Here is a 27,635-nt window from a genome sequence, read left to right as displayed (position 1 = left end):
CTGTATTAGAATATGTAAAAGAGGCTGGGAGAGAGGCTATAATAGAGGCTTGCTAAGAGACTGTAATAGAGGCCGGGAGAGAGGACATTGTTTGTGGGGGCTGCAGCCCCCTGAGGCAGCGGTGAGATGAGAGCAGGATAAACAGAGTGATTTGCTGCTGACGCCCCCAGCGTAGGGAGGGAGGGAGGGAGGGAGGGAGGGAGGGAGGGAGGGAGGGAGGGAGGGAGGGAGGGAGGGAGGGAGGGAGGGGCTTTAAGTGGAAGGATAAGAGGACCACGAGCTCAGGGCTGGGGGGTGACAGGTGAACGGGGGACAAATAAACTAAACAGAAGTCAATTCAACTGTGTCATTGAGGAGGTGGAGGACAGAGGGATGTGGGGAGGAGGGAAGAAAGGGCATTAAAGAGATAGAGGAGAGAGTGAGAGCGAGAGAGTGAGAGAGGAGGTGGTAGAGTAGAGGGGTCGTTGTGTGAGAGAAGCAACACTTCATGATGGAGTGTATCAGGACTGTGACGGCCCTTTGTCTGCTGTGATTACCCAACAAAGAGACTAGCAGAGTCACCAGTAGAGGGTTAGGACCTGCTGCCTGCCTCCACACACACACATTTCCCTAGTCCCTGCACTCAGTCAAACACCCACTCCAGTGCCCCAACGCAAACACAGTCTTGTGCTCTCGCAAACAAACCATACACCAACTCTACCCTGTGCCAACCCTCTCTGTTTCAGAAAGTTTAAACTCATTAAGTTTAATGATATTGGAGACTCAATCTTACATCGCTCACTCATCACGCTAGCGAGGCAGCAATAAGGCAGAATGGTTCCTTAGAGGACCCCAGTGCTTTGGAATAGGTGATGTGCTGCAACAGGAATGTAATTAATTTACAGGCTGTATTGATAGTGCTGCCAGGGTGTAGTTCTCTCCCCCTCCCTAGTCCTAGTAGTTCCCCCCCCCCGTAATCTATTATACATCTTCATTATTGGGGAAGCGCGCGCGCGGGGGGAGGCGGGGGCGTCCTCACACACACTTGCTGTCTTTCCCTCCCACCACTGTGCCGGACTTCTTCTCCGGTAGCAGTAGTCTGGGGAAGGTGAACTGGATTGTGGGTAGACCAGGAAGCCGACTCCGAGGCGTCCACCAATCGGGAAGCCGGGTGGTTGATACCTGGACGATCGATAGCGAGGCGTGCCAGCGTGCCAGCCCTGTGGAGGCTTTCTGAGAAGCCAGGCTGACAGGGCTGGAGTGGAGTGGACGCCACCTCACGCTTCATGAGGGTGCAGTTTAGATGGCATCATGCAGTGCTGTACGTTGGGTTAGGTCACCTTCAAGTTGTGGTCTGTTCTCCGTGTGCTGCTCATGCAGTGTGGCCCTACCAACACAAGGCACAAGACTGTAACTCTGGCGCTGTCTCTTTAATTCGCTGACTCCTTCTCTCTCTCTAGACGTTACTAGAACACCTTTCTTTTTACCACATCCAATCAGATTATTTTAGCTGTAACCTCTAAACAAATAATTTTTGGGGGTCAGGTGGCTGAGCGGTTAGGGAATTGGGTTAGTAATCTGAGGGTTGCCGGTTAGATTCCCGGCCGTGCAAAATGACGTTGTGTCCTTGGGCAAGGCACTTCACCATACTTGCCTCGGGGGGAATGTCCCTGTATTTACTGTAAGTGGCTCTGGATAAGAGCGTCTGCTAAATGACTAAATGTAAATGTCTCGTTTGTTTAATTTGTCCCCCTTTCTGTCTCTCTTTCTCTTCAGCCAAGACGGATGACATACTGAAAGCCAAGGAGAAGAGAGTGGAGGAGGCCAGGAAGAAGAAGGAGGAAGGTGAGTGATCCTGTGTGTGTGTGTGTGTGCGTGTGTGTGTGCGTGCGTGCGTACGTGCTTGTATGAGCACTTCCGGCCCTCAGGTTGTGCATGTGCAGCCAGTCAGTCAATCAGACATGTAGACATGGATATGTTTGAGTGTGCACGTGTTCCTTGCCACTTCCTCTCTCTATTCCTCTCTGTCTTTCTCTCTCCCTCTTTTACTCACTTTCATTTCTATTCTCTATCTCTCTCTCCCTGCCTCTCTCTCTCAGAGTAATTGTGGGTTTGGTTCAGCAGGCATCTTTCTGACCTTTAAAGTTAGCTGACCTTTTAGCCCAATGAAAGGCCGGCCATCAGAAATTAATTAGCCCAGCAAAACCCGCTTTGGTCTTTCACTTCTTGGAGGAAATAATTCAATCTCTCTCCTACACTCTTTCCCACCCTCATTTTTTGCCTGTCAATTCTCTCATTCTATTTTTCATTTCCCTTGCTCCTTCTCTTCACCCTCCCACCATGTGCCGTTTGTCTCTCTCTGTTTTTATTTCCATCCCTCTCTCTCTCCCTCTCTTTTTCCCTCTATTTCCATCTTTCCCCCTCTTTCTCTCTCCTTCTCTGTTACCCCCACTCCCTCTCGGTTCCCTTCTTCTCTCTCTCTCCTTCTCTCCCTTCTCTGCCACCCCGCTCTCTCTCTCTCTCTCTCTCTCTCTCTCTCTCTCTCTCTCTCTCTCTCTCTCTCTCTCTCTCTCTCTCTCTCTCTCTCTCGGTGGAAGCATTGCCAAAGTGTTGAGTCAGTGTTTGGCTCTGGGCTACGGAGCCCAGCTCCTAGTGAGCCGTGTTTCTTAAGCAAAGTTCACGCTGTAATCTCGCCTCTTTTTTTTTTGGAATCAATTGACTCCTTCCCCTCCGCTCAGAGCCACTTCATCTCTCTCCTACTGTTCCTCCTGTGTTAACTAAGGCCCTCTCCAGCCTGCCCTCAGCCCCACTATGTGCAGCACTGCTGCCTGCCAGGCACTGCTTTCATTCCCGGTGAGTGTGTGTGTGCGTGTGCATGTGTGTGCGTGTGTGTCTTTGGCGGAGACAAAAATAAGCGTTTTAGAAGGACTCTTCAAAGTGACCCTTTTGACCCTTTCATCGTCATCACACTTACACGCACGCGCGCGCGCGCGCACACACACACAGAAACACACTCCCTCTCCTCACCGGGCTCTCAATAGAGGAGGTGGGTTGTAGTTAAACAGCGGGTCACAGGGGTCTCCCAGTCTTCCCCTCAGGGGCTCAGTGGTTAAGCCCTACTAGAAAGTTCCAGTTGATCTGCAAAAAAGGCCCAAATGAACAAAGGGAACAGTGCCCACCCCTGCCCCCCTCCTCCGCCCCTCAGAATGTTCCAGTCCAGACGAGAGCGGTCTGATGTAGGGCCACCTGGATTCATGTGTTATCTGTGGGCTGAGCGGCTATTATTATTGTGCTGTACAGGGTGGAGGGGGGTCTGCCCTATGATCAATATTTGGCCCCCATGGTCGTCATTTAGCAAAGTATTCTCTGTTTGAGAGATGCGTTCCTCTCCCCGACTGAGGGCAGGAAGGGCGGTTGAAAGGGAAAGTTGAGAGAGAGAGAGAGAGAGAGAGAGAGAGTGAGAGTGAGAGTGAGAGAGAGAGAGAGAGAGAGAGAGAGAGAGAGAGAGAGAGAGAGAGAGAGAGAGAGAGAGAGAGAGAGAGAGAGAGAGAGAGAGAGAGAGAGAGAGAGAGAGAGAGAGAGAGAGAGAGAGAGAGAGAGAGAGAGAGATCCATTGTCTGTTGTATATCCGTCCTAGCTAACTGTGTTATTGATCTGCTTTATTTACCCAGATAGGTTATTGAGGAGAGAACATATTCTCTTTAATGATCTCAGAGAAGGTGTTAGAGATGGTGCTAGCTCAGGGGCGTTGAGCTAATACACCAGGGTGTTCTGACAAGAATCGGAAGGCCTGGGAGGAAGGGAGGGAGGAAGTCAGTATATGTGCTAGCCGGATGCTAGCTGTGTGGTGGTGGTGGTATATCTGGTGGGATATGGTTAGATCTATGCTGGGGTTTCTGGTGGAATCTCTGGGTAAATCTGTTGTGGGATCTTTGATGGGATCTCTAAGGATCCATGATGGGATCTGTAAGGATCTCTGGTTAGATTTATACTGGGATATCTGGTGGGATATTTGGCTATGGCTATTTGGCTATTGGATATGTGCTGACCATATAGGCTCTGCCTGAGAGAGACAGTGATGGCATAAAGCCACCTCTGTTTTACATTGACTAAAACAACAAGCAGAAGACCATAGAGAAAGAGGGGAATGGAGAGAGAAGAGGAGAGAAAAGAGGAGAGAGAGATGCAGAGGGGGGTAGAGAGAGAAAGATTGTTTGCTCTCCAGAGTAAGGATGGAAGAAGGCTGAAAATGTATCAACAATTCAGACAAATCAGGAGTGTGTGTTTGTGTGGGTGTGTGTGTGTGTGGGGGGGGGGGGGGGGTGCTCACGTGTGCAGATCAAACCAGGCCTCATTAGGACCGTTAATTCCTCCTCTTTTTATGCGCTGTGTCGTTCAGAGGCGCGAGGGGACAGAGGCGAGTCGCCATCCCGTCACTATGGAAATGAATGTCAAATGCTTGATGACCTCGCGGGTGCACACCCACGCCTCTTTAAGGCCTACGCACACTCAAAACACCGCCATCGCCGATGCATCGGTAACCCGTGTTAGTCAACCCGATGCCGTCGAGCTATAACGGCTACCTTTCAATGTTTTTTGACGCATACGGTGTGATTACGGTGTGGATAAAGCGATAGGTTGCAGTCCACATGCAACTGCTGTCCGCTGCTCCTTCCTCGTCACCTCCAACTGCTGGCGCATTGGAAGATCATATATTTTAATGGGACGTATAATAGCTTTTTAACCCATATCATTAGCGGAGATATATACTAGGTATTGCTCTTTTGGCATTAAAACGAAATAACTGTTTCCCTAATTACGCGGTGTGTAGGTCGGGTCAGGGGTCCTGTCTGTGTGTCTCTGTGTGTGTGTGTGTATGTGTGTGTGTGTGTGTGTTTGGGAATTATAAGGCTATTAGATATTCCGCCAGGCCTCTCCCCTCTCTGCCGACCTCGCATCCATTAACGCCTCATACCGCTCTAACAAGCCCTGTTGTCAATCACCAGCCCAGGCCTAAAGAGCCTCGTGTCTGGGTCTCCGGTCCCGGAGCGTTGGACTGAAATAGACTGAGAAGTAACGCGGGAGACCAACAGAGAGGTCTTTAGCATCTCTAGACTATTTTGTGCACGGGTAGATTTAGTGCTGTCTGTAGCATCTACATTTATTCGTATCGTTTGATATGCGGCAGCGGCAGTGTCGGTGTGGTTATATTCTGCACTAAACGATTTGTCAAATTTAGAATTTGCCGTTTACAATCTCATTACCACACCCGCATGAAAATCATGGCGCGCAAAACGGCCGTGCATAACAAATTATTTGATCCGCATTCTAATTGAAAACAATAAATAGTCCTACGGATAACAAGCGCCCCTAATCTCTCATCCTCCCGTTTGTGGCCCTATCTTTTACAGCAATAAAAGACCGGAAATGAGAGGAAAGTGAGAGTTCGGTATTGGACATTGATGCTTAATGTAATCTGCCTGGAAATCAAATTATTTGACCTCGAAAGCCTAACAATACAAACTCCTGCTGGACTGCTGTTAAATATTTAGCACCTTCCTGTCATGAATACAAATGACGCGCAAATTAGAATCTACAGGCGCGTGACCCCCGTATCACACCCGGGGAGCGAGAGGGCTCGTGCTGCTTTAAATGTTTTAATTACCACGGCGCGCGGGGCTGCTCCTGCTTGAAGGACACGTGGAGATATTCGGCACCTGGTAAACACGGGTGATCTCGTGTCTATTATCTCCCGGCATTAAGTCACTCCGAGAGATGCTGAAGTGTTATGAAGAGAGAGTGGAAGAGAGTGATACTCCGTGAATAACGGCTTACAGTTATATCATGATTGGCCCTAACATTCTTCAGTGGCTTTTTCACTTTACAGAGACTGTGTGCGCGCGCGTGTGTGTTCCCTGTAATATTTCAGGTAGCCTACTGTCTGTTGTCTCCCCACAGACTTGCTGCCGGAGGCTCTGCAGTCGCGGCCACGCAGTGTTTCTATTGTGTAGTCTGAGGGAAATTCACTCTCACTGGTTTTGATGTAAGAAAATCTGCTTTGTATTGATTTCAGATCGATCCCGAGAATGCTCTCATCGCTTGTCGTTATTTGCGATGGATTACCTTATTTGTTGCGTTATTATGTTCAACACAATAATAGTACCGAGAACGGTCGGAGGAATATTGAACCGACAGCTAAACTGCTTTTATGTTTGTTATTTGTCCCATCAATTACATAAACGTCATGTTTCTGCCCATTGCAAGAATTATGCTTGAGATTTGTTTTCATGTTGACCAGTGAAAGAAAACTAGGTTATAGCCAACATATTTTCACGTTAAATCCAAAGTAAAGATTTTTTTTTAGATATGTAGCAGCGCCTCAGACATTTCTATCTCCTTAAATGCTGTTTGATTTGGAGCGGGATAGTGTCGTCCAGCAGACGATATCCTCCTCCTCCTCTCACTCTTTTCCTCTCTCTCTCCCCCATTCACATTAGCGGTTCCCCCAGGTTGAAATGATTAGTTATGCCTGGCTTGTAAGCACTGAATCAGAGTTATGGACCCTGGGGAAATAAATTTGGCAGGAAATCAGTGTGAGAAGATTTAATTATCACGAGGAGACCTTTCTCTCACTGGCCCACTGAACCCAAACTCCGCTCGCTGGCTGGCTGCAGCCAAACGGTGCCACGCGGACGCCAGCATTCTCCTCTCCCCAATTTGTTCGCTCGCACAGTGATAAGCCAAGCAATTACTGCTTTATTGATTTTTCATCACCGCAAATTTAAAGTTGATTTTTTTTCTTTTGAAACGCGACGGTGGGTGATTAGGTGGCCTCCCAGGCGGTTCAGGGGAGAAGTGGAGCGCGTGGCAAATTCTACTAACCCCAACGCGACCCCTGTTGTTACCGGGATAATGTGATGCGGGGACGCCTGCGTGTGACTGTCACAGGGGCAGGCAGGCCACCTATAGGGACGAAAGGGGCCAGATGCCTGCACCATATATAATCTACAGCACCGTCTCCACCTGGATGTTTGATTTAAATAGAGCTGTTGGTGCACCAATTCCCGTAATAGCCTAGATTACGCAAAGATTGCGTGCGCATAGCCTTCTGCCGAGCATGGGTCAAATGGACGGATGATTGACAGCAACCTTTCACCCTTGGCGGATCGGTAATCGTTTTACGGGTCACCCCTATCAATTACCCCCGGTGTTTCGCTGGCGATGTTGGGTTGGACAACACACTCTGATGTATTAGAATGTTAACCTTGACAAACAAGGTATCAGGCTCGCCCTCACAAATTCGTGCGGAATGATCGGTTATCTATTTTCCGAAACAGATTTTTTAGTTTTTAGTATTTGAGTAGAGATAGAAAGCAGAGAATGTGTTTGTGTGTGGACATGGTCACTCTAAAGCCCACCATTGCGTTCACACACACACACACACACACACACACACACACACTGAGCGCTCTGGGTGGCTGACTGCCATGTGTTCCTGGTAAGGGCTGCCCTCAGACAGAGGTCATGCAGCAGACAGGAGGAGGGTACACACTGCTCTGTACAGGAAAATATGGCGTGTGTGTGTGTTTGTACCTTTCTGTAGTTCAGTGCAGGAGGCCCTTCCTCTTGCTTCGGTCAAGTTTCAGTGTGGGAAAGAGTGCGTTGAGACGTTAAGGTGTGTGTGTGTGTGTGTGTGCGGGCGAGCAGGCGCGAGGGGCTCTTTCACACTTCATCAAGACAGGGCCGGTGGTCCCAGACTGCAGGGTTGGGGTGTGTGTGGGGTGGAGGAGGAACAGAAATGACTTTTGGGGACACATGGAGGGGAAGGGTCACACCAAGGCCTGCCAGAACTCACACACCTCTCTCACACACATAACACACACACGCACACAGAAAGACACTCACACACACTCACAAACACACACACTCACTACCACACACACAGACCCCACACTCACCTTCTTAGGAGAGCATCTCCTTATGATGTCACTGATGATGTCACTGAGCCACAAGCTGTGCTGTGTTGTTGTTATTGGCACCTCTCTGCTTCAATAAGCCAGAGTGCAGGGCAGACAATACAATAATGTATGAAACAGTTTTAACATTATTAGATGACAACAGAGGTCAGCTAGGGCATGGTGCTTAATCACACACACACAAACACGCACACACACTCTCACACACACTCACACACACACGGCCATGACCTTTCCTGCTGTGGATTGTCCAAACGGGCATTAAGTCCCAACTGTCTGATAACACACATACACACACACTAAGAGAAAAGAGAAATCAATTACTAGCTTTGTAGAGGGAGGGGAGGCGAGGGGGGGGGCAGGGGGTTGAGGGTTAGACGTCGACAAGGCTGTAGGTCACCGGCGATGTGTGTCGTTTGTAAATCTAGCCGTTTTCCTGGATTCTGATGACATCATTTTCATTTTAAAGACCGTGCTCCAATTACGTAATGAGTTGTGCCAGTGTTTTCTTAATGACCGGGCCTTCGTAAAAGACCTGCTGACCAGCCCAGCAGGAGAAAGTGGACAGCACTGCACTTTTCCCCTCGGACACACACACACATGCACTCTCTTGAACACAGACATATTACAGCTTGCTAAACATAGCAGTGAAATGCAGTGAGATAGTGCAGGTTGTCTGTGTAGCTCTGTGTGTCTCAGACACTGGCCAGGACGCTGGGCGCAGGGGAGCTCTAATCACCTGGTAAACACTGCACTAGAACTGCTCTTATTAAGGCTGTTTAGAACCAAGTACACAAATATCATTCACATAGATATTACTGACAGACGTGACTTTACAGCATAACCCTCCCTACGCACACACAAATACACATGCGCTCACACACACCCCCTCTTGCAGATGGGGTCGCAGTGGAGTGGCCTGGTCTTGAAGACCTCACCACTCAGCCTGTGAAAGCTTCACTTTTTAATGTGACTCCCTGATGCATCACAGACACAGGCCCTCTGCAGACACACACACACACACACATGCAGACACACATACACATAACCACACAGTTCACACAGACACAACCACCTGGCTCTTGTTACTAACTGTTCCCCCCCCCCCCCCACAAACCAGGACCTAATGGCAAAACACCAGTTGATGTAGGTCAGTGTTGACTGAGGAGGGATGGAGGGGGACAAAGGAAGGGGGAGGGTGGCGAGAGTTGGGGGCAGAGAGGGATGGAGAAGTGAGGAGACAGAGAGTGGGGGACATGGAGAGCCAGAGAGGGAGGGAGGAGCCAGAGAGAGAGGGAGAGAGGAGAGTGATGACTGGAGGGAGATGTTCCAGGAGATGGCTGAGCGTGGCTGCTGTGTTGAGCTGTCATTAGACCAGTGTCAGCCTAATGAATTCATCAGCCTCCTTATTGAGTGGTGAGAGAGGAGACAGAACGGACGAGGGATGGGGAGGGAGGGAGGGAGACAGGAGATGGGAATCGCTAGGACAGACTAGGGGGTGAGAGAGCAACGGGGAAGAGGGAGGTGGATTAGAGGGTAGGGAGGGGGAAAGGGGGGATGGTCTAGGGGTGAGGGAGGGGGGAGACCCTCAGGCTAGAAAGCTGCAACACTCGATGGTAGCTAACTCGAAATGAGTGTGTGCACGGCGACACCTGTAACTGGGGTCCTGGTACCCTTCTTCATCAGGGGGGGGGGGGCTGACGTGTCATGATGAATGTGACAGGACTCAAGCGGGGGGAGGGGGGTACAGTCCGTAGAGAGCTGTGATAAGATAGGTGAGGGCCGTAGGGAATGGTTTAGCACGCGTCGGGACGCGTGTGTGTGACACGTGTGTGTGACACGTGTGTGTGTGTGTATTCCTGGGAGGAGTGTGTGTTTTGTGGGTTATGGGTTATGTGTCTCAAGGGGATCTTGTGATGCTGTAGCGTCATTAGAGCATCTCAGCCACCTGCTGTGACAGTGGGCGTCCCCACACACTTTCTCTCTCTCACACACACACACACACACACACGTGCGGGACAGTTCCCCTGTGGGACCAGTGGGGACATCTGGCCCATGCTGCTTTCTGGGTCTCCTCTGCCTGACCCCTGACCCCTGTCACTGTGGCCAATCACACGTCAGCAGTCTAAGCAGGCTGCCTACCACAGCCACATCTCAGGCCAACACACACATCTGCAACACCACACACATTCACACCTCTAGCGCCACACACACCTCCCACACCAAACACACGCACCTCCCACACCAAACAGACACACACACATAAGGGGACTTGAGGTACGAATGCTTTGGAACCATTCTGTTGGTTTGGCTTCAATAAGTAGATCAAATCAAACACACTTGGAGAAATATATATATATATATAATTTTGTATTATTATTCTGTATTTATATATTTTTTGCTTCGTGGCCATGGTCTTTTATAAGATCCATCTTATCTTTACCTCAGTTAATTCCATCTCTTTCTCTCTTCATGTTCTGCTAGTTCTTCTGTTCTCTCCCTCTCTCCCTCCCCTTCTCCCTCCCTCCTCACTGGGATCTCATCAGTCAATGCCCTTAGCTGCAGGGGATTCGTTATGCAAATATTGACGTGCAGCTTTGGCCTGGTAGCTGTCAATTGAAATCAGCTAATCGATGGGTCTAATAGCTGCTCATTAGGAACTAGATGCATTCTCAGGGCCAGCATCGGAAGCTGTCAGACCCTTAATCAATGCAGTCTTGCACTATTACCTGAGCAAGGAGCAGACATCTTTCTAATAACCGGGCTTGGTCTGGACCCTTCTCTACTCCTTTAAGCTGGCTGTCTGGTTGTCTGGTTGTCTGGCTGGCTGGCTGGCTGGCTGGCTGGGTGGCAGGCTGACTAGGTGGGTGGGTTGCTGAAAGGTCTCTTTTGGTCACTTCTCCTTTTCCCTGGCCTGACTAGCTTTCTGGTTATAGGGCAGGGTTTACCTTGGCAAAACATGATCAGAATTAATGAATCAATTCAGTGCTGATAGTCTACACTTCACTGATCTACTTTAGCACATCCAGAAACACACCTCTGGACTGAAAGAGTCCAGTCATGTGTCCAGTTAAATAGCAGGACTGTATCTGCTTCATCCACTGAACCATAGAGCAACAGTGGCAACTATGGTACCGCCCCAGCTCTGAGATAAGCACAGCATCTGATGGCAGGGTGTGTGTGTGTGGGTGTGAGGAGGGGGGAGGGAGCTGTGGGTGTACTGATCTCCAGGGTAGCATACCCAGCGGTGGACCACAGATGCAGACCACAGGGGATAGAGCCTGAGCCCTGGGGGGGAGGATGAACCTCTGTTTAACACCATAAGCAAGCTGGCTTGTGTGTGTGTGGGGGGGGGGGTAGGTGGGGCTGGGTGAGGGTGTGTGTGTAGGGCTGGATGGGTGTGTGTGTTGTGAGGGGAGGTGAGTATCTTCAGGGCCGCTGTGCTGGGCTCCACAGCTGAATCATTAGAGTGCAGGTTATTGGAAACGTGAGAGATGAAGGAGTAAAGAAGCCGCAGAAGATCAGACTACAAAGCATTACTCGAGGTTTTACAAGGCCAGCCGGCAACAATAGACCCGTAATTTATGAGCTCAGCGTAAAAGAATAGCATAATTGCATTAAAAATTAATGGTAACGAGCCCTTAAACGGGGAGGGAGGTTATTAAGGAAGTGTGTATTCATCTGGTCCTGCCTGACTGATGGCTACTGGCTTGATTAATGGCTTAATTTCTATCAATTAGCAGCAAAAAAAACCTCCTGTGAGAGCCAGGCCAAATTGGGCATTGAATTACACATCTAACTATGGGAGGGGGGGGCAGACATTATTGAAACCTGGGACACCAGGGGACTGTCTGTGTGTGTATGTGTGCCCTTGCCTGGTCCTAAATTGAGTTTATTGGTGTTTACTCCCCTTGTTACTGCTGGGATCTGTTCTGGCTGTCTGAAGGGGTGGAATCACTCTCCCAGTCCCACCTGGACTGGGAGAATCACTCACCTGAGGTGCACTTGATCTGGTACAACCGCTACAATTAAACCCATGGAACGACTCCCAGCAGTGGGAAGGCAATTGGATAATCAAACTCACCTGCATACTGTTAAACACTGTAAAGGATTTTAAAGACTAGCCTGCAGTGTTTTTGGTTTGTTTACATTCCTTATTCCTCTTCGTCCATTAAGTTAGCAGCACAACTGTTTGCCGCCACCCCATCTCCGCCCTTGTTCAGTTGAACACATCAATTAAATACCCTATCTCCCTGTCTTTCTGCAATATAATTATATCCAGAACACCGTTAAATTTAGCCTTAATTTGCGACCGACCTCGATACAACAAGCAGTTACTTTCCGTTATTTATTCCCAACAAACACACACACATACATACACACACAACAACAAGCGCCGCGGCAATTCAGCAGCTCGCTTGCACGGTCAATTACTGGAATTAATCAGCGGCCGTGATCTATTCGGCCTCACTGGCGCTGATTGACAAACTGGGAACGAAAGTCAAGTTTACGGAGACACTTCGGGCGCTTGCGTGGCGATGTGTTGTTGAATAGCGCCATCCGCTGACGGCAGGGCGACACTGCTATCACAATGTCATTCTGTATACTCACCTTTCTCTCTCTCTTTCTCTCTGTCTCTTTTTCTCTCTGCCAAACAGCGAAAGCTCAGGAAATGTGCTTTCATTGGTCGGTTTGATTTTCTCTCTCTCTTCTGTCTTCTTAATCAATGAAGTAGACCAACAGCTCTTTAGGGGAACAATACTCTATTGATTCACACACACACTCTCTCATCAAGAGCCTGTCCAACTCATTTTGGTAATGAGTTTGCAAGTGAGTTTTCTTCCCGTCCCACTCACTCACCCGTGCACAGGAGGTTACACACACCCACCCACACACACACACCCACAAACACACACACACACACTTACACACACACACATTCCCAGCTGAAGAGGATGATCCATAACTGCTGGGGTAATGTTTAATGAGGAAATATGGGTTTTAAATGAATGACAGCTTCCAACAATTCCTTTTAGTTGGGACTTCCTCTTTAGGTCACCGTGGTTACAGAAGCAAAGTTATTTTAAACTACCGTTAGATGACAGTAGTCAAGGATGAAAGATGTTTCTTCCAGACGTGCTACTGAGTTGCTAGTTACGCTGTAATTGTTTGTCCTTATTTTGATCTCTTTCTCTCCTTCCTCCTCTCCATTGTTCTCCCCTTGCCCACTTCTCCATCCCTCTGTCTTTCTATTTGTCCTCTGTTTTTTCTTTCTTCTCACTCCATCTCCGACAGCATTGTGCCCCTAATGCGGTGACAATTGACTGGGCCAGCTAAATTAATTTGCCAGATAATGTGTCAATATTAAATATCCAGTTTGACCTCCAGAGTAGTGGAGCGCTCTCAGAAGCAGCTATTGATTTCTGCCTGTCTGGATCTCACCAGGCCTTCTCTCAGGTCCATTAGATTTGATTTTGCTATGAAACACATATCTTCCCTCCGCTGGCATCTGACAAACAGCATATGGAAGTCATTTTATCTACCAATAATGTGTTTGTCAAAAAGGCAGTCTTTAATGGATTCCTGCCGAGCGTGGACTGTCTCTAGCTGACCGCTTAGTGTGTGTGTGTCTGGGGGGGGGGGGGGGGGGTGCTCAGAAGACAAGCAGAGATGGAGGGCAGGGCCCACGGATCAGTTGTTGATCAGTGGAAGGTTTTAGCGGTGATGTGTGTGTGTTATAGCGGAAGGTTTTAGTGTGTGTTATATAGTCACCCATTAAACCCAGGTGTGGATTGTGGCATGTAATGATGTGTGTGTAGAGATGTGTCGCATTGCTGCAAACACTAACCAAATGAAAAACTGAAACAAATATTCATTTATTCATTAAACAGCCGGCCATGCAAGATCTGCTGTGACAGCTTCTCTGTGCCACTTAATGGATGAAATTAATTCCTGCCATTAGACCAAACTGGTGTGTGTGTGTGAGTCCTCTCATATACGGGTGAATATGCACACCATGTTTTCATGTCACAGCCTGTGTGTGTGTGAGTGTGTCGCTTACGTATGTGTGAGTGTGTTGCCTACGTGTGTGTGTGTGTATCTGAGTGTGTAGCTTACGTGTGTGTGAGGGGGTAGCCAACAGATGTGTTTTTGTAACTGTTTGTGTGAGTGTATTGCACTGAGTGTCTACTCTAACCTACCTGTGTGTGTGTGTGTGTGTGTGTGTGTGTGTGTGTGTGTGTGTGTGTGTGTGTGTGTGTGTGTGTGTGTGTGTGTGTGTGTGTGTGTGTGTGTGTGTGTGTGTGCATGCGACTGAGTGTGTAGCCTACCTGTGTGTGTGTTTTCCTATTTGGGGGCCCCGTCGCCTCTCTCACTGGATCTGAAGTTGAAGCGCTCGTGGCTGGGATTGACAGGCGGAGCGAGGGAGGCGTGCAGGGGAGGAGGAACCAGAGGGGAAGAGAGGGATGAATATGGACGGATCAGTCAAAAGATTGACAGCCGTAGAATAATAACAGCATTCAGACTCTCGTTCAGCCTCCTTTCTGTCGCTAACTTTCCAGACGATCATATCCCTGTCCTCCTACGCCATAGACAAATTGAAACAGTTTTATATTAAGAAAATGTTCTCCGTAGATGTTCAGATGGATTGACTTTGCGGGTAACTTGAATGAATGGGTCCTGTTATAGCAGGCGTTTAGCAGGAGATGAGATGCTGCTGGGGTTTGTTCTCTGCAGGAGAGCCTGACTACCTGCCTTTATGGTGGAACTGTCTGTCTCTCTCTGTCTGCCTGTCTGTCTATTTTTCTCTACTCTTTCTTCTTGGTTTTCTGCTTTCTTCTCTCTCTCTCTCTTCCCCCTCTCTCTGTCTGGATCTCTCTCTCCTTAAGGATCAGATCAGGGCCTCTCTTAGCGGATGTCAGGCAGCATTAGCCAGCAGAGACACAGGCTGCTGCTCCCCTGTCAGTTCACTTCTCCAGGCGTAGGCTGGCCCCTCTGTAAATTTGACAGGGGACAGGTGACAACCCCATATTGTGTGTGTGTGTGTGTATGTGTGTGACCTCCCTCCTGTATTTTCTATATTTTGTTTGACGTGTATATTCTGTAAGTACGTACTCGTGTGTGTGTAGAGCTGCCTACTGCGTGTGTATTCACGAGCGCGTGACCTCACTATATATATGTGTGTGTGTGTGTGACCTCCCTGTGTGTGTATTCATGCGTATGTGCCCTCGCCTCTGTGTGTTTCAGAGGGGACGTCTCTGGCAGAACAAGTGAGAAGGATAAAGGACATTGAGGCCATCGAGAGTGATTCCTTTGTTCCTCAGGCTTTCAAATCATCCCGAGATGGTTTAAAGGTGCGTCTCTTTCTCCCTCCCTCTCTCCCTCTCTCCCTCCCTGGGTCTCTTATTGAATTTCCCTCCCCAGTGTTCCCTGGTCCACAGACGGAGCCGACCGAATCAAGCCTCCTATTCAGGGCCGCTTGGCTCCTCCGTTTGTTGGAGAGCGAGACGCTCTAGCTCCTCTGCCGCCCTCGCCACGGAAACGAGAAGGGCGCCACAAAAGAGACGAGCCCCCGTCTCCCTCTCATTGTCTCTCTCTCTCTCTCCCTTTTTCCTTGTCTCCGGTTCCATTCTCTCTCTCTCTCTCTTTCTCTCTGCCACTCTGTCTCTCTCCTTCCGTCACTTTCTGTCTCTGTGTTCCTCATCCCCTTCTCTTTCCGCCTCTCCAACCCTTTCTCTCATTTTCTCCGTCCATCTCTTCCCTGCCTTTATTGGGGGCATGAGAAGGTGATTCTTTTGTTTTCTGGACTTTTCCTCTCCTTTTCTGTCTTGAGTTCCTCTCTTGCCCCCGGTCCAGATGAGGACTCTGTCTGGCTGTGTTTGATCGGCTCACTGCCAGACCTGAGTGCATACTGCCTCCTGCTGGATACATACCACACCACACCCTTAATACCTAGCAGAGCAGTCTGTGTGTGTGTGTCAACATGTGCATGTATGTGTGTTAACCTGTGTGTAAATGTGTGTGTGTGTGTGTCCAGGCTGAGCCCGTGGAGGAGCAGCAGGAGCCAGAGTCAGAGCTCCAGGAGGAGGAGGCGGCCTGTCTCCCTACAGCCATCCTCTACAACGACACCCACACCCTGGCCCACCCCGCCGTGCGTACTCCTCACCACACCCGCAACACCGGCTGCTCTTTCATAGGAGGGGACAGGAACCCGCAAACCCCCTTGATTTGCAGTCAAATGCTCTACCACGAAGCTATAGTAATCCCATACTGATCACATGGGGTGGGGGGGGGGTAGAAGAAAGAGTGAGGGGTGGAAGGAAAGGGGGGTTGGGGGTGCGTGCACGTGGGGTCTGGAGTTAAAGAGAGCCGGGGTGGATGGGAGAGAGGGGGGGGCTGAAGGGAGTGAGGGTGTTTAGGAACAGAGAGGAGAGTGTGAGCCCAGACTATAATGTATGAGTGTGAGGAAGTCATCCATCTCTGGATGGGAAACTGAGTTAGTCCTGAAGCATGCAGATCACACACACACACACACACACACACGCACACACACCGACAGCCTGATCTATGGCAGCAATATGCCCTAGGCGGGCACTAACCAATTAGGACTGATGATTCCCATTACCCCCGGCAACCGAGCACTTGTCACCCTGGGCTCATTACCACGGTGACAGCAAGACAGGCCCCGCTCCGACACGCATTGCCCGTGTTGAATCTAACATGCAGATAACACGCCTATGGATCCATAAGCTGGCATGTTACTCACTACACACATGTGTAAGTGTGAAGAGGGTGGGGAGTTAGGCCAGAGATGAGGAAGAGGTTGTCACACACACACACTCAGATAGCGCTCGGATGTGATTGAGGCTATTTCTCATGCATCGTTACACACATCGCTCCCAGACACACTCGTAAGCCTTCACAGACACGTACACAGACTAATGCACACACTCACACACACATATTGAATCTAGGAATGATGCGTGTCTCTACTGCTTGTGTTTGTCACACTCTGCTACATCCTGTCTCTACTAGTAGAATGTACTCAGGCTTTCTAATAAATAATGTTAATAAACACACTGCACATCTGTCAGAGCAGTCTCTCTCTCACAAACACACACATGCACTCGCACACATATATATACACACACACGTACATTTCCTCTATCAAAGAAAAAAAAAATCTTAATCTCTATCATACTCACATACATACATACACACACACACACACACACACAGTCTCTGACACAAACACATACACACAGTGTGCTGCAGTTTGTGCTGTAGTATGCTAGGTGGCCTAGCCTGTGTCATCACATGCTGCTGACCCCCAGCCCTCACTCAGGACTGACCCGGGGGTCAGTGGGCGGGGCTAACACTCCTGTGCCAACTTCATCATGACCATCCTGCCAGGCAGGGCAGGGCGCTGACTCACACATCCTGGGTGTCAACCTGGAGGAGAGAAAGGGGGGCGGGGTGGGGGGGGGGGGGGGCGTTAGGGTGGTGCTAAGAGAGTGAACCGGGTTGAGGCAGATTACTATCACCAGCATGGAGATGAGTTGGTTATACATGTGCCCATTCGTCACTTCATCTCTATGTGCTGTAAACATGTGTTTGTTTGTTTGTTTGTTTGTTTGTGTGTGTATCTCTCCAGTTGTTTGTGGAAAAGGAGAAGGCTGAGGAGATGTGGCTTGCTAGGCTGGTGTCTATGCGACAGGAGAGGCTCATGGGAAGTCCTGTTCCGTGAGAAGATCCATCCTGGTCCTGGCCCTGGTCCATTTTTCCATGTCTAGCTATGGTCTAGTTTAGTTTGAAATATCAGGTCTGCTGTGTTGAGGTTGTGGGGGGGGGGGGGGTATGTTTTTGTCTTTTGAAACTGTTTTATGACTTTTCCTTTGATTTGTAATAAACTTCAACAAATGGGACCCAGTTGTGTGTGAGTCATAAGAGGGAAATGATGATGATGGTGATGAAGAAGGCTGACTGTATGCTGTCTGACTTGTCAGACCGGCTGTAAGTAAGGCTGGGCTGCGGGCACAAACTCACTCGGCTATTTGTGGTGTGACCACATGGTTGATTTATAACAGGACTGCTGAGGATGCGACGAAGGGCATTTCCAGCTTCTTTCCCACACACTACACAGACACACACTCACACTACACACGCACACACTAACTCACACAGTAATGCTCATGAATATTGTTGCAAACTCTGTGGGCAGGTGGAGACCAGTATATTCTCGTACATTCAAAGGTAGGCCTGTGCTGGTCTGATGTGTGTGCTTATGAGTATGTGTGTGCATGCTTATAAGTACAAGTGTGTTTGTGCGTGTGTGTAAAGGTCTGTCTTTGTAACTCTCTCAGCAGATGGCGGTCCTTACATCAGTCAGCCACATGCCACAGTGTCGGGTGGCACTCCCCCTGAGACATGTTCTTCAGCTCAGCTGGTACTAACAAAGAACCACTTCAGTCAACAAGCCAACGATGTTGGGTTTTATGTGAAGAAAGACCCTTTGATGAAACAAAAACTTGTACTATAGTACAGTATGTGTGCCGTTGTCAACTTTATTTGAAGTTGTTTGGGATAGATTGGGACTTTCAATTCAGCATTCTAGCAAGTCTGATGAAAAGTAGACGTCTGCTAGTGATAGCACTATAGAAGTAAAGTCTGGACATTTCCATCGCTACGTTGTCATGGCAGCCACCCACAACATACCGTTCCACTGATAGAACCCTGTCGCGCTGGGAATAGCCGACCAATAGGAGGCCGAGACGGAGGTCATATGGCTCCTTGCGCTGCGACGCACCGCTTTGATATGCGGTTGGTTTCTATAGTAAAGCACACACCGCGCAGGGGCTGGGACACCTGCAGTAGGAGGCGATCTCTGGTCAGCTACTTTAGACCTCAGTGAGAAATCTATATTTTGCACCGCAACTTTACCGCTCAAAATCAGTGGAACATGTTCAACAGTCTTCTCAGGGAATTCGATGAGGATCCATTCTTCTCGTGAGTAAATACGTTGTCACTTGTTCACCAGTCATTTTGCATGGACCTAATTCCAGACCTTTAGAATGTTTATTTTCATAACATTAAAACGTAAACAGCGTCATTGGTGACTCAGACTTGAAATCTCAATATCTCAAGGACAGTTATCAACTACTGGCTTCTGTAACTATTGGACAGTTTTGGCATTCGTCCAAATTATAGTATGACAGAAATAAATATGATCGCATCACAGCTTCTCCATGTAATAGTTCAAACAGTCTACGTGTGTCAATAATCATGCTGCAAAGCTTAATGACGTTTATATAAGTTATATAATAACGTAACTTTAATGCAAAATCATATTTATATTAAAAAATATATGTATTTAAACTTATCAATAGCATAACTCAGTAGATTACAATTACACCAGTACTTTGATGGTGGTATTCTCTCAGTCATGACCTATGACTCTTTCTACCCTGCCTATTGTAGCTACTTTATTGTAGCTACTTGGTGTGTGCATGTTTACCAGTGGTTGGGTCATGCCCAACTTAGCTATGAATGTTATATTGTTCAATGGGTTGATGCTTAAATTTAACAGGTCAGGAGTGTGTAAGTCTGTTGTGCAACAAACAATCCATGGTGTATTCCTTCTCTCCCCCCCCCCCCCCCCCCCCCTTTCTCTCTCTCTCTATAGTTCATCAAGGTAAGACTCGTTCGGTCCTCTTGGCATGCCTCAGTAATCATCCTCTATCCTATCAGTTTAGTTTGGGAACATTCCAGAACTCGGTCTCTAAAGAATGTTTGAACTCATTCCGATATTCTACTTCCTGTCCTTCTCGTCAGGGATCCATTCCAGGCTCACAATGAGCGCATGCGTCAGATGATGCGGAGCTTCTCGGATCCCTTCGGCCGAGACTTCGCCCCCAGTGTGATGGACAGGCGGGACCGGGGCCGTGGTAACCAGGGGCAACCAGGCTCCAGTTTAGCACTAAGGGATGGACATAGAGTAAGATCATCTTTCCCCCCCCCCCCCCCCCCCTCTCTCTTGTTAGTTTCAGACTCAATCATGTTTAGGAGTTATTTTGTGTTTACATGATGGCCTGTGGTTGTCAGGTCTGTCTTCCTTGGTTATAGCATGGAATTACTGCATGAGTCAGCTCTACCATAGAGGACCTCTGATTGTGTGTATGTGACTGGTTGACCTACATACCCCTCGTGTAGGTCAGTGAGTGTAACATCTCAAACACATGGTCAAACTCACCTTCATAGCCCCTCTGTTAGACATGCTTGATACAGAATCCCTGCCTCTTGATCCTACCACAGCACTGATCACAGACACACGCACTCACACACACACACACCTCAAACTACTGAGACTTTTAAAAATATTTCTTATGAGTTTTAATTAACCCTGCAAGTCGTTGCATTATCTATTTGTATTTGATATTGATGTTCTTACCTTGCTTTTATAATCTTAACTGTTAACACTTTGAGATTTGCTTCAAATGTAAAGTGCATTACAAATCAAATCTATTATTATTATTATTATTACATACGCACGCGCTTAACACACACATGCACTCAGACACACACCGACACACACTCTCACACACAAACAGTCACACACACACAGTCTCACACACACAATGAGTGAGGTTTACCAGGGTCAGTGTGGACAGCGGCCATGGCTGTGTAATGTGATCTCTTTATCACTGATGTGCTGCTTCTCAACAGCAGCGGAGCAGAGCCTGGCTGCAGGGGGGGGGCAGGGTTACGTGGAGGGTAACCGAGGGGGGTGGGGTGGGGTGGGGGGGGGGGGGGGTAGGGTGCTGCTCCCAGACTCCCACACCCCCTGCATAGTTATCTTTATCCACAGGGAGAGGTATTTATAGGACTTTGATCCACTGACACACAGCTTTCGGACACCTTGTCCCCAGGGCACCGTCACCCTCCAGTCTGTCAGATTTGAAACATTTTCAAGGTTTCGATGCAGTCTCTTGATCCAAGTCTGCAAACATACCATAAAATATATTTTTGGTAATTTTACGAAAAGCGTGGCAAGGTGAGGAAACGTCTGTGTCCTTCGGATCCATTCACCAATCAGAACACTGTAAAATCCCAGTCCCTTTTCAGTAGCGCCTTCCACGCCCACCAGGTCTGTATTAGAGCGGCAAGCTCCTTAAACTAGATATCTGCAGTGGGGGGGGGGGGGGGGGGGGAGAGAAGACCCAGGAGAGCCTGCTTACAGGAGAGCTGCGAAGAACACACGTCAAAATACACTGGTTTGTTTTGGCAGCAGCCTGCTGGTTCGAGGTTACGACTATCTGGGCTAAACCGGGACATCTACATTTCACTGCTTTACCTGGGATAGCTACAGAAATATTGTTAAAGGGATTACACTCACAGATGTTGAAAAGGTAACTCGAAAGACTACATAGACCAGCAGACTAGTGCAGTTGCTTTGTTGTAGTGTTTTGAGTGTTAATGTAGTATTGCAGTTGTGGTGTTTTGTTGAGGTTGGTGTAGTAGACTAGTTGATTGATGTTTTGGTGTAGTATTATATTGTAGAGGTCGGTGTTTCGTTGTAGTAATGTTTTGTAAAGGCTGGTGGTGGGTGTTTTTGATGTCATGTTTACATCTTGCTGTTGTTTTCTTCTCTAAGTATTTGTTTGGCAAAGCGTCCTGGCATGAACACACAGTTATTATGACCCACAGATCTGCCCTGCATAGCTCCCCAGTATCAGGTGCACTGTGTGGAACTTCCCTTCAAACATCTGTGCCCTGTTTGGATCCTCTGCCTCAAACACACACACACACAGTACTGTATTGGCCTATTAGGTGTCACTCTCACTACCTGCTTACTTAATATCACCTTTCAGGCGGCTAAATTAGGGACAGCTAATGTTCTGTCTATAATCAGAGTAGACATAGGTTCAAGTGCTATATTGATTTCATGTTTTGTTTTGAGGTAGTTTAGCTCCATTACAGCTAAAGCTTCCTAGGCCTAGCTGGTTCTAGGAGCCATTCTTCCAAAGCACGCCTCTCTCAGGGATCCGTCCTAGCAGTTCCCAGAACACATGCCTTCAGAGCTCATCTCTCACCATGGTGGTTCACAGACAGCTGGCCTCTGCTACCCAGCTGGCCTCTACCAGCCCGCCCACCCTACCCCCCCCCCCCCCCTACCCCCACACACACACCCTCTGGCAAGGAAACCTAGCCTGTTAGTTACAGGAACCCATTGTGTGATTGTGGAACAGTTCCTAGAATCCGCACCTTGGAATAACAGCAAGTGGGCCTCTTTGCCCCCTACCTCTCACCTAGGGGAATAGAGATGGGGTGAGCTGGGCCTGGGACAGGGAGTCAGGACAGGACAGGGGGACAGGACAGGACAGGGAGTCAGGACAGGACAGGGAGACAGGACAGGACAGGGAGACAGGACAGGGAGACAGGACAGGATAGGGAGTCAGGACAGAGAGACAGGACAGGACAGGGAGACAGGACAGGACAGGGAGACAGGACAGGGAGACAGGACAGGACAGGGAGACAGGACAGGGAGACAGGACAGGAACAGAGAGATAGGGAGACAGGCCAGATAAATGACACAGAACAGGGAGACAGGACAGGGAGACAGGACAGGACAGGGAGATAGGACAGATACATGACACAGAACAGGGAGACAGGACATGACAGGACAGGACAGAGAGACAGGACAGGAACAGAGAGATAGGGAGACAGGACAGATAAATGACACATAACAGTAAGACAGGACAGGACAGGGAGACAGGACAGGACAGGACAGGGAGACACAACAGAGAGACAGGCCAGGACAGGGAGCCAGGCCAGGACAAAACCCAAAATAATGTGTTAAAGACCCCTCCATCCATGCTCTACATTTTGCACTCTCACCCTCTCCTTGTCCAGCTGTCTATAAATACACACCAGTGCTCCAAAAGGAACCAGCATGTATTAGTGCAGAGATTCCTCCGGGAAGTATAATTGGCTGTGGACTTCATAGATCCCCATCAGCCAGGAGCGTTTTACATCACAGTGACCTTTGGAAAGAGCTGAGTGGGCGGGCTGGGGCCACTGCTGTTGACCCGGCCAGGTCTGCAGCCCGTCCAGAGCTTCCCAGAATGAGGTTCTGTTTCAGCGCTAAAGCCCACCCTAATCCCAGGCAGCGTGGCCCAATTACACACACTGCACCGGGCTCTCAACACCATGGTGACCCCTGTCCTGCACGCACGCACCCACACGCTCACACACACATACTCTCACACTCACACGCTCTCATACACCAAACACAAACATATGTTCTCTCAAACACCACTCATACACACATCTAGGCCTGCATTTACACACCACATACACCAAAACACTCACACACACACACACACACACGCATAAAACACCACTGTGATCCTTGTACCATGCACAAACCCACTGCCCCCGTCCAGACTGCTGTGATGTTTGTCCAGGACTGCAGGGTCATAAACACCCCAAGGGACTGGTCAGAGGTGATGAAGGAGGGATGGTTCGCCTCTCCTCCTGTCCTTCTCCCTGTGGGCAGGCCAGCAGGTTCAAGGCCTTGTGCAGCACAGGAACTGTGTCAGGAGCTTAGTAGCCGCCGCGCTCAGTAAAATGACCCGAGAACAAAGCCTTGAGAACCTTGAAGAACGTTTGATGGATTGTGTATTAATGTCCTTTGACAGGACATGAACATGTGTGTGCGCAAATGTGCGTGTATGCTAGAATAGTCACACCTTTGTCTGATTCCATGCTATTAGATTCTAGGCTAGGCTAGGCCAAGCTATGCCATGCTATGCTAACTTCTGACTGTTACGATGTGCTGCTTCTTCAGGGGATGAGTCAGTCTCTTTCTCCCTTCGGCAGTGGTGACAGCACGGTCAGTAAGCCTAACCCTAACCAACGCTGTTTGAATTTTTAAACGTTTGACAGACATGCAGCATGCGCCAACACTAACCCAGCCCAGACAGCTTAACCCTGTTTAACACACTCTCTCAGCATGCGGGAATCTTCTGGTAGGTGCAGGAGATAGCTATAGCAGACATATCCACATATTAGGTTACTCTTGGGCCATAGAGTTGATCTATCTCAGCTGTCTATACTGGCTGATGGGGACACTTGCTCTTTTTTTTTTTTTTTTGGTGGGGGGGGGGGGGGGGGGGGGGGGGGGTTCTGTTATGACCTATAGACATTAAACAGTAAAGTAAACATTGATATCTCATATCAGCTGCAGCTCTGTTGATGTGTAGCAGGTGTTGGAAGGGGGGCTGGAGGAGATGTGTTAATAGTGATCTCCGTGCTGTGGCCAGGGGCCTCTCTAAATAAAGGGCTGCCCAGTAAGGTCTGGTCTCTGATCAAGCCCTTCAGATACCTGAAGAGGGAACACTGCTTTATAATTATACGGCATTGGTGTGTGCGTGTGCATGCATGTGCGTATGTGTGTGTGTGTGTGTAGATATTTACTGGATATGGCTGTTTTATGAGCTGGTAATGCCAGTCCACCAGCTGGCATACTGGGGCAGGTCAGTGAGCAGGGCAGGCAGGCTGACTTGGAAAGCTACAGTTCTGCTTTGTGTAATGGAATGGAAGTGTTCTTCCAGATATATCAACTGCTGTGTTGTGTTGTATTCTGGGGAAGGTTATGAAGCACTTTAACCTGTGTGTTTGTATCTAACCACAGGTCGTTAAACTGTAGGAAATGTTTACAGGCATTTGTTCAAACTTGTAAACTTTCTCCATGATGAGAACATATACATGCAACCTCAACACAACCTCTATTTAACCTCTGAACAACCTCTGACAATCAAGTGACAAACTCTCTCATTTTCTCTCTCTCTCTCTCTCTCTCTCTCTCTCTCTCTCTCTCTCTCTCTCTCTCTCTCTCTCTCTCTCACTCTCTCTCTCTATGTCTCTCTCCCCTCCCAGGACATGGAGGTGAGGAATCCCTTCAACATGTTTGACAGCATGATGGTGGGAATGAGGAGCAGGATGGAGGACATGCACCGAAACTTTGTGAGTGATTTAAGGCTGCTGTCTCCATGTGTGTGTGTGTGTGTATGTGTGTATAGTCATACCTATCTGTGTTTGTGTACAGTATGTGTTTACTCATGTCTACCTGTGTGTGTGTGTGTGTGTGTGTGTGTGGTGTGTGTGTGTGTGTGTGTGTGTGTGTGTGTGTGTGTGTGTGTGTGCGTGTGTGTGTGTGTGTAAAATGTGTGTAAATGTGTGTAAATGTGTGTGTTCCCCAGGAGAACCTGTCGACAGACTCCAACAGTCACTCGTTCAGCTCCTCGTCAGTGATGACCTACTCCAAGGTTGGGGATGAAGCCCCCAAGGTGTTCCAGGCCTCCTCACAGACACGCCGCGCACCAGGAGGGGTAGGGAACACTCCGGAACACACCCCAACATGACATGACATGCAAGGACACGCCTTAACATGCCACAACATGACATGCTCGGACACTCGGATGCTGATGGTTTTGATTGGCTGTCCCTGGCCCAGATCAAGGAGACGAGGCAAGCTGTGCGGGACTCGGAGAGCGGCCTAGAGAAGATGTCCATCGGCCACCACATCCAGGACCGAGGTCACGTGATGGAGAAGAAACACAACAAGAAGACTGGCGAGAAAGAGCTCAACCAGGACTTTGAGAACCTGGACGAATGTAAGACCGCCACAAACACACCAATAGACACACACACACATACACACACATATACACCAATAGATACACACACACATACACACAGATAGATATGCACACACATCAATAGACACGCACACATACAGGGATAGATACATGCTGCACACAGATAGATACACACACACAAATACACACACAGATAGATTGAGACTGTACGCACGTGTGATCTGACCCCATCTCTCCAGCTGAGGCTCAGTCCTTCGATGAGGAGTGGCAGAGGGAGGTGTCCAAGTTCAGACCTTCTGCCCCCATGTCGTCTCTGGAAGCCCCCAGGCCCCCCCGGGTCGTCCAGCGTGCAGCCCTCACCGGCCCCCAGCAGGGCCACAGGTCAGTACCACACACACACAGATAGATGCACACACACACACGTGCATCAGAAAACCCAGTACAAACAGTGACCCAACACCATGACACCTTACACCATACGTTTCACCCAGTCCTGTAACCTAAGCGGTACAGTCACTTTTCAAGTTCATGAATGTCTAGACGTAACTGTGTGTCTGTGTTCACCTCTCTCCTCCTCAGGAACAAGCCTGCCACAGAAGGCAAGCAACAATCGCACTTCGATAACCTCAATGTGACAGGAACTGGGGTGCCCAAGCAGTAGGCGTGTATGTAGTATGTGTGTTTATGTGTGTATGCTAATAAAGCTCTCTTCAACAGCTACACACTGGTGCTTCACATGCAGTACATGCTCCTCTCTCTACATGTATGTTCCTCAGGGACATACATGTTAGTCCACACACGTGTCTCCCTCATCACAGTGTAGAAGGTAGCAACCTAATCACAGGAATGTTGACATTAAGCTAAAAGAAAATGCAGAAATGATTTATTTCCTTAAAAAATGTGGGTGAAATAGTGTTTAGAATCACATTTGGCCACCTTTGTATTATAGCTGTGTCGTCCTGCCAAAGGAGTGGGATTTGTAACTAATTTGTGACTAATTTTGATTGGTTCCTCAATGCCAGTCAAGCTTACTTAAGCATAGCTAAACCTACTGAAGTGTTAGTGAAATGCAGTAGCACACACCAGGAAACGCATAAGCTATCAAGTTCAAATGATCTCAAAAGTTATTTCAAAACAGTACAAGGACACAAACTTCTGATAGAAACAGAAGTTTCAAAGCACTGGTATGGTATAACTAGATTTTCGCAACTGTAAAGTATCAATTAGGCATACATTTCGAAGGTCATGAATACAAAGTCTCAATCTGCCTCTGCTTGTTCTCCATTGGTCATAAATGCACCAAAAGGACACTAAGGTATATTAATGCAATTAAATGGCTGAGCTCTGTAAGTGCACTTAGACATCCTGTCTGTATGTAATTATATTTGGAAGTTTAGTAGTGGGCACTGTTCTATAAAATGTAATGTATCTGCTGTAATCTTTGTAAAAAAAAAAGAAGATGATTATACCCTTTTTATATTGTTACTTTTTGCAAACGTTTTCTGTTTTGCATTCAGTTGTCTACTCTGTTCCGGTCAAGATGAAAATGTCTTGAGTGCTATTCTAAAAGAGTCTCTTGGAATCTTTACAGATTGTATGTCGTTCTTTGGTTCATTGGTTTCAAATGAAAATAAATGTCTTTAAAGAGTCTCTCCTTGAAAAATTGGGCGTGTTTGTAAATTATTTGTTGCACTGTGTATGTGTGTTGGGGGGGGGGTAGTGTTGGTGTGTTTGGGGGGGTGTAGTGTGTGTGGTATTTTTAGGGCAGACCTGTCAGTGACTCAGAGCCTTCTGAGCTGTCTCACACAGCTGTTAGGAGATCAGTGACATCACGTGCACTGTCATGTGCTTTGTGATTGAGCTATGCCTCATTTATCAGTGTGAACTCCACTAAGACTATTAAGACCACAACTTTAGTCTGTAGTAAGATATGTACCACATGTCAATCAGTAAGATGTAGATCCATCCATTCTTTCAAGCTTTATTTAATCAAAGTCAATCTGATTAATTTATTTTTATAACT

At 48.3% G+C, this 27,635-nt stretch overlaps 2 protein-coding genes across 3 annotated transcripts; both read left to right on the top strand.

Moving 5' to 3' along the window:
* Positions 1 to 1,290: 1,290 nt before the first annotated feature.
* On the top strand, positions 1,291 to 17,824 carry LOC136951979 (serine/Arginine-related protein 53-like). Its single transcript, XM_067246649.1, has 5 exons — positions 1,291 to 1,300; positions 1,756 to 1,824; positions 15,201 to 15,307; positions 15,991 to 16,104; positions 17,608 to 17,824. The coding sequence occupies exons 1-5, from the start codon at positions 1,291 to 1,293 to the stop codon at positions 17,698 to 17,700; spliced, it is 393 nt and encodes a 130-aa protein (XP_067102750.1). The 3' UTR covers positions 17,701 to 17,824.
* A 989-nt stretch (positions 17,825 to 18,813) lies between these two features.
* On the top strand, positions 18,814 to 26,332 carry mlf1 (myeloid leukemia factor 1). Of its 2 annotated transcripts, XM_067246100.1 has the most exons (9): positions 18,814 to 18,959; positions 19,636 to 19,644; positions 19,785 to 19,947; positions 23,800 to 23,844; positions 24,891 to 24,977; positions 25,214 to 25,342; positions 25,468 to 25,627; positions 25,852 to 25,993; positions 26,192 to 26,332. In XM_067246100.1, exons 1-9 carry the CDS (start codon positions 18,913 to 18,915, stop codon positions 26,271 to 26,273), a joined length of 864 nt encoding a protein of 287 aa, XP_067102201.1. In that variant the 5' UTR covers positions 18,814 to 18,912; the 3' UTR covers positions 26,274 to 26,332. The 2 variants fall into 2 exon arrangements, with proteins under 2 accessions (XP_067102201.1, XP_067102200.1); XM_067246099.1 differs by lacking the exons at positions 18,814 to 18,959; positions 19,636 to 19,644; positions 23,800 to 23,844 and having other exon boundaries at positions 19,789 to 19,947.
* The last annotated feature ends 1,303 nt before the right edge of the window (positions 26,333 to 27,635 follow it).

Source organism: Osmerus mordax, chromosome 11 (assembly GCF_038355195.1).
Source record: "Osmerus mordax isolate fOsmMor3 chromosome 11, fOsmMor3.pri, whole genome shotgun sequence".
Classification (NCBI taxonomy): Eukaryota; Metazoa; Chordata; class Actinopteri; order Osmeriformes; family Osmeridae; genus Osmerus; species Osmerus mordax.
Note: the sequence above shows the minus strand (reverse complement) of the source record. Positions and strands in the feature narration are given on the sequence as shown.

Excerpts from the sequence above, each read along its gene's own strand:
- mlf1 (XM_067246100.1), top strand. The coding sequence starts at position 18,913 with ATGTTCAACAGTCTTCTCAGGGAATTCGATGAGGATCCATTCTTCTC. Across the intron at positions 19,948-23,799 it reads CACTAAGGGATGGACATAGA|GGGATGAGTCAGTCTCTTTC; the intron begins GTAAGATCATCT and ends CTGCTTCTTCAG. Across the intron at positions 23,845-24,890 it reads TCGGCAGTGGTGACAGCACG|GACATGGAGGTGAGGAATCC; the intron begins GTCAGTAAGCCT and ends CTCCCCTCCCAG.
- LOC136951979 (XM_067246649.1), top strand. Across the intron at positions 1,825-15,200 it reads CAGGAAGAAGAAGGAGGAAG|AGGGGACGTCTCTGGCAGAA; the intron begins GTGAGTGATCCT and ends TGTGTGTTTCAG. Across the intron at positions 15,308-15,990 it reads CATCCCGAGATGGTTTAAAG|GCTGAGCCCGTGGAGGAGCA; the intron begins GTGCGTCTCTTT and ends GTGTGTGTCCAG.